A 10,501-nucleotide genomic window follows, 5' to 3' on the forward strand; every position below is an offset into this window, starting at 1 on the left:
CCGAATTCCCCTAACTAAATGGTTTGAAACTAACTCTGTTGGTCTTCTGAAGATTTGTGTTATGCCAAGGATTATGCAGCTACTGTGCAGCAGATACCAGGAAGCAGTGCAGAAAGGCAGGGACAGCAATGGCATTTCCTGTGATGGTAAAGGCTGTCCAGGGAGGCTCTAGGGAGCTCTTCACCACCCCTTCAGAGCTTGAGCAGCAGGCAATGGGTCAGCTTGAAAGCTGATGTGGGTTTTGTTTTCTTTACCTGTGGTCTGAAAATGATGTGAGAATCAGATCCAGAGAGACACTAGAACCCATCCATGTTTCTTATGCTGCCCTGTTCTTGTGAAGCCTTACACTAGGCTTGTGAGTTTAAAGGAGCCTTCAGACTGCTAAGGGCTGGAGAAGCAAATCTTTATTCCTGGCCAGATTTCTGACACCCTCATGGATGCTGAGTAACATTTTCCCTGCAATGGCCTCCTCCAGGGAGGATCCAGGCCTACCCAGGACTGATGTGGAGCTGCCAGAGGCACACGATTAACAGGTTTTGCAGAAGAGAACATGGAAGCTTTTTCAACATTATCCCATATTCTTCTGCTGCTCAATCTCAAATCTAACCTCTAGATGTATTTTTCAGTCCTAAAGGTGAAGATTTGGAAGAATAAAGGAGTAGGGGTTTCAGGTATCTCGCCATCCTTCACTGATGAAAGAGCTTCTTTCCTCCCATTCCCAAAGCAAAGAGCACCCATGAGGATCTGTAGTAACAAGAGAGGTGTCCTCTCTGGGCAGCTTCAGACTTAACAGAACGGGTCTTCTCCATGGTGTGTGGTGCAAGCCACCAGGAGTTCTTGCTCCTTGGGAGTGATCCAGCTTTAAACACCTACGGTGGCCGCCTCACCTTGGCATGACTCCACTAAAACCTCCATCCTGGGCTACCCATCACCTGAAACCTGTGTTACACTGAACAGCACCTGATCACAGGCTGAACAGTGAGAATGTGGATAAAATTTATAAGTTTTATTATGGCAAACCATATACTTACACAGGTGTTACTCCAGCTCCTCCGTAGTCATCAATACTGCCTGTGATCCTTTCACCAGAGGATTACAAGACATGGAAAGGCAAAAAAGGTGGGAAAACCAGCTGTTTCAGGAGGTGGAGGACAAAGAAAGGTGGAATAACTTGCACATATTCTCTAAGCAAATTACCTGCAGAACGGAGCTGAGTGCTGCAATGCTCTGAGCAGGAGCAGAGAGGCAGCAGATCACTGCCTCACATCACCTGAATCTGCTTTTCCCAGCACCCTCAGCTCACCCTCACAAGGCCATGCAAAATGCTCATATACAGTTTAAAAATCCTCAGGTCACAGCCAATCAGGCCCTTTGGAATAGTTGGGGGGCTCAGAGCATGGAAGGAATTAAGGTAGTTGAGAAGATCCGGGGCTCAGAGCATGGGAGGAATTAAGGTAGTTGAGAAGATCCCTGAAGGAGGGTGAGAGCTGTGGCAGGAGCTGGCAAGGGAGAAGGAGGCAGCAGAGACAGCAGGAACCACTGGCTGATGCTGCTGAAGTGTCATCTTAATTATCTCTGGCAAAAGAACAGTGATTAACATCAATGACTGTGGACAACCTTTATGTAATTACTCATTAACATTTCTAAAATTGCACCTAGCTGCTACAGCAATACATGCTTTATAGATTCATCATGTTGAAGTCCAAAAAGAATCATTAGATGGTCTATGCAGACCTCCGAGCATTGCCAGCCGCTATTACACTGCAGAAATTAGCACTGGAGGCGGCTCAGCAGCTTGTGCTTGGCTCTCATGTACTTTCCAGAAAGGGCGTCCGGGGATACTGAGCAATGGACAGTCTGCCCCATCCCATGAGATGTTGATCTAAATCGGGGTCACTCCCTTGTCCCATCCCTAGGTTAAAAATCCATGCTGGCTGCCATTTGTGTTTGTGGAAATGGTACTCACAGCCCAGCAGGGCTGGATGGGGACAGGAATTCTCCATCCCTGTCTCCTTTGTGCAGGAAGAGAGGAGGCAGCTGAATTAGAGGCTTCTGCATTGTCTATCCATGCTCCCTCTTCAGACGCAAGTCCCACCTGCCAAAAGCTGCCATCGGCCAAGAACATTAACAGAAGTCCTGTGAATAATAATTTCAAATAATGGATTAATTAGAGGAAATTGTGATCTGCTTACGAATGTCCTGCAAGCAATAAAATGGAGCTAAGCCTTCCAGCTACACAATTCACTGCAAGCCACTGGCTCTGCTAGTTGTACAAGAGGAGAAGGGCATTATTCTTCTCATCTACTGGTTTTAGAGACCAGTCCCAGTTAGATTTAATTCAGCAAAACCTGTTTCTTTTCCAAAAGGAAGCTGAAAACCAAAGGTTGATAGCAGCTTGTGATCAGAGAAAGACCACTAGATGACCACTCTGACCTCCTACATGTTGCAAGTGATCCCACATTTCCATGCAGGCACTTCAATTTCCACACAGGGAGAGCCCCAGGACTTCAGTTGAATTAAAGCTCTTCAGTCCTCAGAGTAGGGCGAATGAGACAGTAAATACCTCCTGGGTCCACTGCCCTTGCAGAGGACTCTAGAGGAGACATTGCACAACCCCTCACTCCTCAGGGCAAGAAAAACAAAGCAAAAGTCCCTGAAAAGACAAAACCACCTCATGTAACCCAGGACAACCCCAACCCACCATAGATGTGATCCCGATTGCATGGCTTTTAGTGAAAAATAGAAAATCTGTATCACAATCACTGAGTAACTCACAGAGTAAAGTGCAATTGGTATTGAACTCTGGCTAGACCTGAACCAGCATTTTGGGGGCAGAAGGACTGTAATTTGGTCACATTAAAAGCCCAAGGAAGGCTAAGATCCCCTGGGAGCTTCATTCTTTCTACCATTTATCCTGCGTTGCTGTTCATGGGATTCAGACAGCCGACCAAGAAGCACCCTGCGCATCGCAGGATGGCGAATGGCTCAGGTATTAAATATAATGTTTCTGCTTTCACAGCTGAAGCACTGGGTGGTTATCCCAGCACCCACAGCATGCAAGGGGAAAGCTGGGAAAGAAAGGGGATCTGTGCAGAGATTCGCTACCCTGGAGCGTCTCTGGTGCCTGAGATAGAGGCCCAAGGGGAAGGTGTGTCAGTGGAGGAGGGAGCATGGGAGAGGGTCTTGCCAAGAACTGCAGAAAAACCCTCATGTTAATCCCTTAGTTTTGGATGAGCATAACAGTTTGGGCTTCAGAAATAATCAATAGTCTTTTTGCTAGTGGAGTATTTCATTCCCAGCAGTTTCACGGAGAGTTTGAGGGGGATTATATATTTATGGTTTCCCATTTGAAAGACTTTTAGCAGGTTTACCTCAAACATATGGATCCTATTTTGGTTCTTTTGTTTTAGCACTTAATGCTTATGAAATTGCCAGTTAATGACATCCATGCCTAAACCATGTTGCTTTTTAAAGTAAAATGTCTACCAAAGGTCCGTGTTCATACTTACCACTTCTCAAGTACAGCAATGAAAGTTTTAAGAGCCTTGTTACCTACTGTGTCTGGGGGAGGGAACCAAGTGAAACATGAAATTACAAACAGGGTGTTAGATTAAAACCTTGCTAACGCTGCCTGCTCTGGGGCTTAAGGCAGAGCAACCCCACCGACAACGAGGACCCAAGGGCTGGGTGTGGGGGCACCCCAAGGATGGGTGCAGGGAAGCTGGGGGGGGCAGGCTGGGAGCATGAGGACCCTGGTGCAGGGTGCAGGGGCAGCCCGGGGCTGGGTGATGGCGACACCCCAGGGTGATGCTCAGTCGGAGAGTGCGTCTCCCCCGTCCCCAGCCCAGCCTCGGGCTGACCTGGGGCCGCGGGAGGTAACGGGGCCCTTTCGGTGCTGCACGACTGGGCAAACCCCGGGCGCCGGGCCGGGCCGGGCGCGGGAGCGGAGCCTCCTCGGGGCGCGGAGCAGGTCGCCCGCGTGCCGGAGCTCCGCTAATCACCTGGAGCCTTTGATTGCGTTGCACGTGGGGACGAGCCTCCTCACTTCAAAAGAGAGTGGGAAATCCCGATTAAAAGGCTTTTCTCCCCCGTGGGGACCAACACCTTCTTTGAAGCCCTTTCAAGCGACAGCGCAAACGCACCCACCACCGAAGGACCCCATCGATATTTTAAGTGACTTTAATTTCGTCTCCCCCCGCCTCCTTGCTCTCTTCCCCCCTCCTCTCCTCTCAGTTTTGGAAACACCTGGTAAGTTGTAAAATGATTTACGAAGTGAAAGTGTTAAATGAGGCCACCAGCTGTAAGACTGACAGAGCTTTATGAGTTTTATTAGGTGCCCTATTATGGAAAATAAACTTTAATCCGTCCATAAAATCCAGAATCTGAAAAACATATTTGCCCTTGTAGTCTGGAACAGTGAAGGTATTCTTGTGAGACGCTGGGCTTTAAAGAGATTAATTTTATTGAGAAAGACACAATACACCGGTAGGACTTTGATACAGGGTCCGTGAGCAGTTGCCCGGACCCCGCAAGGCTGGTTTTCATAGGGCTGAGACACCTTTGGACACACACCTCTTGGGTATACAGCATATTTCTGGCCCGGTGGCTCACGTCTGGCAGTTTAATTAACGGGTATTTAATTGGAAATTAATGACTGAGGGAGGATCTTTTTGGGGGGTGATCTCAGGTAGCTCTTGATTTTTTTAGTATTAATATTAATAATAATAACTTTAAAGATAACGATGTGTCCTCCAGACCGCTGTGTTTTAGATCATTTAAGGTGTAGGCAAGAGGTAAATCCTGCTGGAAGTGACTGATTCGGACACGTGGTCAGGTTCAGGGCAGAGGAGCCTGCGCGGCCGCTGCTCAAGCATTGCGCGGCCCTACGCGGCCCTTCACCCTCTAAGATGCAGCCGCAGCAGCGGCGTAGAAAATCGAAGAGCGACGAATACCTTTATTTTTCAATCGCCTTAAATTGTCTACAACCTGCGGCCGAAAGGAAATCGTTTACAAATTGAAATCAGAGCCTGAGGCGCGACTGTGCGCACAAGGGTGAGGTATACATCGAGCCTAAATCAAGTTTATCCCAAGTTTTTTGACGGGATCCATCCAGATTTATGATTTACCCCAATGTGCAGGGCCGGTAAGGCAATAACCGCGTTGTCTCTAGATGTCACCTCCGGCGGCACCACCTGAAGCTCTTCACGGTGGGGAACGATTTTCCTCTGCATAATCCCATTCCAGAATCTCCTGCATCCGCAGCCCGAGTTTCGCGGCTCGGATTTTTATAGAAGCCTTTTAGAGGGGCAGTGCTGTTCCCTTGTGGAAGGTTAACGCGGGTTAAGAAAAAATAAACCAAACATATATATGTATTTAAGGCTTGTGGGAGTGGGAACGCTCGGATTTTCAGAGCTCCCCGTCCGCAGGGACTATACAGGGAGCGGTGGCATCAGGGATGTGCGGATCCCTCCGCGCCCCTCCGCGGGAGCGGGAGCTGAGCCGCGCCGTAACTCATGAGCGGGGATGAATTGCCAGACGTGGCCCCAGATCTGGTGGGGATGAGCCAGTGATTATATTTAAATTCGCTATAATTGATTTGGGGAAGAGCTGCGGTGACAAGGATGAATTGATCCGCAAATTTATTGGCGAGGTAAATCCCGCAGTTAGCGAAGAGCCCGCGCTTCTCCGCCGGAGCGGCCGCCGGGAAGTGGGGGGGACATCCCCGGTACCGGGGAGGGCGGGAGGGGACTCTCGCTCCTTTGCCAGCTGGAGACCAGCCCCGGGGGGGGTGGGAAGAGGGGCCCCGTTGATGTCTGGGCTCCCCCCTCCCAGCCCCAGAGCCTCTCCCCGGTACCGGGACACACTGCTCTGCTCGGGGAGCAGGGGGGAAGCAGCAAAACCAAACCCGGGGCAGAGGGGGTGTGTGTGTGTGAATCCGTCTCGATTCCTCCCCTGTCTCAGGAAGACCCCCGGCGATGTTAGATACGGCACCAAATTAAATCGGTGTTAGAAACTGCTTTCTCATGCAGAGCACAGGCACCCCCCGGCCCGGGTTAGCCCAGCATCCTCCCCTCCTTCCGCACAGAGCGCTGCTCATACCTCTCAAGTACAAAACACCGTTTATTTTCCACCCCGCCGCGCAGGGGGGAGGGCCTGGGGAATAATTTAGCATGCATAAGTAGAGGTCATTTTTTTTCTTTTTTATAAATATGATATACAAAAATAAAGACAGTATTGAGATTTCCAGCAGTTTTAACGTTCATGACATAAACAGTTTTCCCGATATATAGTAAGAACAAAACATTTCAGCGAAAGGAACGCGCTTCCAGGGGGTAGGGATGGGGGGGAGTCAAGGTTTGACTGATTTTCAGTCAATAACACTGTATTCACCGTAAATCCTCTTCCCCGCCCGGCATGCGGAGGATCCTCTTCTCCACCCCCCTCCAAGCAGGGAGGGGTCAGACCAAGGAGGGGAGCGGGGCCGGTGCCGACCGAGAGCGGAGGGGCTCACCCCGGCGGGAGGGAGCGGGGCGTGCAGGGGGCTCACTGGGGCTGCGCCGGGGCTCCGGACCGGCCCCGGGGCTGCGTGTCCTCCTCGTCTGCCTCGGAGCAGTCGGAGGAGTGGTACGGGCAGCATCGTCCAGCCGCCGGCGGCTCCTCTTCCTCCTCTTCTTCTTCCTCGTCCTCGGGCTCGCTGTCGGGCAGCTCCCGCATCCTCCTCCCGCCGCTCTTCTCCGGGGCAGACAGCAGCAGATCCTCATCCCCCTTGTCCTCCCCGCCGCCCCCCTTCTGCTTCTCGGCCTCCTGTGCCGCTTGCTCCTTCGCCTTCTTGCTGCGCTTCCACTTCATGCGACGGTTCTGGAACCAGATCTTCACCTGAGGGAGACGGGGACGCACACATACCGGTTCACCCACCGCTCCCCCCGGCGGCAGCACCCCCAGACAGCAGCACCCACCCCACCACCAGCATCCCCCGCCGGCAGGGACTCACTTGCGTCTCGGTGAGCATCAGCGACGTGGCCACCTCGAAGCGCTTGGGCCGGGAGAGATACTTGTTGAGCTTGAACTGGTGCTCCAGCTCCAGCAGCTGCTGGCTGGTGAAGGCCGTGCGGGGCCGGCGACACTTCCCCAGCAGATTGGACTGTGCCTGGGCTGGGAAAGGAGAGCGAGGGGTGAGGGGGGCGCAGAGGCAAGCGCCGAGCCGCCCCGCTGCTGCCGCGCAGCCCCCGGGATGGGGCAGGAAGGGGGGAGGCAGGAAAGGCGGAGAGGGGGGGATTGGAGCAAGGATGGGCAGTTATCCACCGGAGCACGGACCGAGGGAGGGATCTCCTCCAGGCACCCGGAACAGTGTCAGGGCAGCCCACACAGGGACCAAATAAATAAAACCAATTAAATCTTCTAAATCAATAAAAATATGTCTCTTGATTTCCCAAGAGCCTAACAAATGCGAGACAATAAAACGGAGGCAGGGATTGCGGCGAAGAGGTCCCGGGCTCTCCAGGGAGCAGCAATTTGCTCCATTTAATGTTTTAGTTAAACGCGCCGCACTCCCAAGTCCGCCCATACCCGTTTAATTAACGGGATTGCAGCGGGCATCCCTCCCTCCCTCCCGCCAGCCGGGAGCACCGGCTGCCCGTCAGAGCGTCAATCAGTGCCGAGGGCTGGAAAACTGCCTTTGAACAGGAAAAAGAATAAAGCAGAAGCGGCATATTTTCTGCGTTTGGAAACAATAATTCAATTCAAGGACTCTGTGTGTGTACGTAACAGATAATATGTATATAAAAGACCAGGGTGTATATATATATACGGTATATGTATAAAAAAATATATATATATAAGACCGGGGGATGGGCAAGAGGGAGGCCACGGTGAGGCTGAGCCCCGACACGGCCGGGGATGCATCGCGGCAGCGCTACTGCCCATTTCTCGAGGTATTTCGGCACTTCGGCTTATTTGGTCTAGGAAAAACCCTCCAAACCCCGGGCAGGGGCGGCTCCGGCCCCCGGCCGCGCTCGGAGCCACTCGCTAAAGCGGCCGGACAGAGGAGGACAGTGTCCGCTGCCGACAGCCGCGCCGGGGAGGTTTTCTCACTGCGGTGCGATTTTCCGAGGCTCCGTTCGCGTTTCTGTCCTGTTATTTATTCCCGCCCTGACCTTGTTTGAGAGGCAGGGCTCTGACAGCTCTCCTAATTATTTTTTTTTTTATTTCCTGAATGTTCCAGTCTAAACAACCCCAATTCGAGGGAAAACAATGGACTTTTTTGTCTGTGAATGTGTGCGCAGAGTATGAGAAGGGGAGGAAAAAAAACCAAAAACACCCCACACACCTAAAAAAAGAAAAATCGCAATTCTTTTCCTGGCATGATTTTCGTAAAACTACACCTCTGGTATTGTTAAATCGGCCGTTCCCACAGAGAGCTCACACCTCCGAAAACGATCTTTGCCTAAAACAGATGCACGCAAGGTCCCCTCCACCGCCGCGAGGCCTAGTACTCGGCAGCGCGCCTTGGCCGCGGATTCTCTGCTTCAACGCTGCATTCCCAGCCCCAAACTAAACCCTTCCCACTCGACTTGTTTCATGTCCCTTCATGATCCCCATGGAACGCGGAACCCCAAATTTTTGGCTAACCCTAGATGCTCCCCACGCTCCCATCAGAGCCTGCCGTAATTATTATAAGCCTGTTTCCGATAAAAAGATAAAATAAAATTGAGCACAGCGACTGAGTGATGGCACCTGCCACCCCGCTTTTGGGGGGATACATCGAGACCAAATTTCTGGGGCAGTCCAGAGAGTTCCTGCCTCTGCCTTGCCCGCCCCTTCCCGACGGCGTTTACACGCTGTGGACAGCGGGAACAGGCGTTTGCAACGGCAGGAACCGATTTCCCACCTTCCTGTTGAACCTGCCGGGAAAAGTCAGGCTGTTCGGGGCGACCCCCACACCCCCGGTCCCCTTTGTGGATAGCTATTTCCTCCCTTAATAAAAAATAATTCAATAAATAACCCCCTAAATGACGCCGCCGGTTTAAATCTGCAACTTATTTACGCGGGGGCAGGGATTTTTCCCTCCCCCCTCTAGGAAAGAGGCAGTTCCCCGAAGGCCTCGGCACCGGGACGGGACAGGGATGCGGTTGCAGGGCAGCGGGAGGCAGATACTCACAGCTGAAGTCGGGCATTTTGGGGAGGATCATGCCGGCGGTGGAGGCCCGTAACCACTGGTCCAGCTGGAAAGTGCCGGCGCTGAGCTTGATGGGGTCGGCGGCGGGGTGGGCCGGGTGCGCTCCCTGCACTTGCGAGTAGGGGTAGGAGAGGGCCGGGTGCTGCCCGCCCAGCGCCGAGTACCCGTACACGGGGTGCCCGTAGAGGGCCGCCTGCGCCGGCATGCCCGGCCCGCCGGGCGCCGCGGGGTGCAGTCCCAGGGCCATGCCGGCCGCCGAGGCGTGGTGGTGCGGGTGGGCGCCGGTACCAGGCAGGAAGCCGGGTTTGGGGACCAGGGCGCAGTGTGCGGCCAAGAGGCGCGGCGGAGAGGGGCTGTCGGAGTGCAGGCAGTCAGCGGAGGCACCGGCGGGGTGCTCGGAGGAGGATGAAGAAGAGGAGGAGGACGAAGAGGAAGAAGAGGAGGACGGGGGGCTGCCGCTCCCGCTGCTGCTACTGCCGCTGCCGCCCAGCGAGGTGACGAGGGCCAGCGGCGCGCTCTGCCCCGCCGCCGCCGCCTTGGGGGGGTCGACAGCCAGCAGCGCGTCGATGCGGAAATTTTTGGATTTTTCCATGGGAGCGCCGGTGGGCTGGGGCGGGAACGGGGGAGGGCAGCGGCGGCGAGAGGGCTGCCCCGGGCCGGCCGCGTCTCCCGGCGGCGGCGGGCGGCAGTGCGGCCGCGCTCCGCGGCGCGCCCCTTCAAGGGCCGCAGGCGGCTCCCATTGGGCCGGCGCCGCTGCGGCCTCGCCCGCCATTGGCCCCGCTGCCCACCTGTCACGGCGGAGCAGGGGGAGACCCGCCCCCTTCCACACCCCCTTCCCCCCCCCCCGGCCCGGCCGCGGGCTGCGGGTGACGGCGGGGATAGCCCGGTGCAGGGACCGAGCACCGGCTGCGCTCCGCGGGGACAGCGCTGCCAGCGCCGGGCCTGCCTGGCCCTGCCGGCCGAGGGGGCTCCCGCCGCCTGCTCAGAGACCGTGTTGCACCGTTCCCGCACACCGCAAATATTTACCGTAAACGCGCCGCCGACCGCTTTTTAACGAGTCGGAAAGAGTAAACACCTGTGGGTCAGGGAGTCACGCCTGCCACCACCCCCCGGGTTTGTCAACAGCGTTATTAGACCTGCTTATCTAACACAAACAGGCCCGAACAGAAAAGGGAAAGAGCGGGGCGAGGGGTCGCTCCCCTCCGTTTCCCGGGGGGCCGCGGGGTGAGGCGGTGTGAGCGGGAGGTCAGGCCTCGGCACGGACCGCTGCCAGGGGAAACACGCTTCCCCTTCCCGCGCCCGGTTGCGGGAAATGCCCGTGCAGCG

General features: G+C 54.6%; 1 protein-coding gene across 1 annotated transcript; it reads right to left on the bottom strand.

Moving 5' to 3' along the window:
- Positions 1-6,543: 6,543 nt before the first annotated feature.
- On the bottom strand, positions 6,544-9,767 carry MNX1 (motor neuron and pancreas homeobox 1). The gene is made up of 3 exons (XM_030504870.1): positions 9,158-9,767; positions 6,992-7,152; positions 6,544-6,876 (listed from the first exon to the last, which is right to left on the bottom strand). Exons 1-3 carry the CDS (start codon positions 9,765-9,767, stop codon positions 6,544-6,546), a joined length of 1,104 nt encoding a protein of 367 aa, XP_030360730.1.
- Positions 9,768-10,501: the final 734 nt, after the last annotated feature.

The sequence above is a fragment of the Strigops habroptila genome, chromosome 1 (genome assembly GCF_004027225.2).
Source record: "Strigops habroptila isolate Jane chromosome 1, bStrHab1.2.pri, whole genome shotgun sequence".
NCBI classification, from domain to species: Eukaryota; Metazoa; Chordata; class Aves; order Psittaciformes; family Psittacidae; genus Strigops; species Strigops habroptila.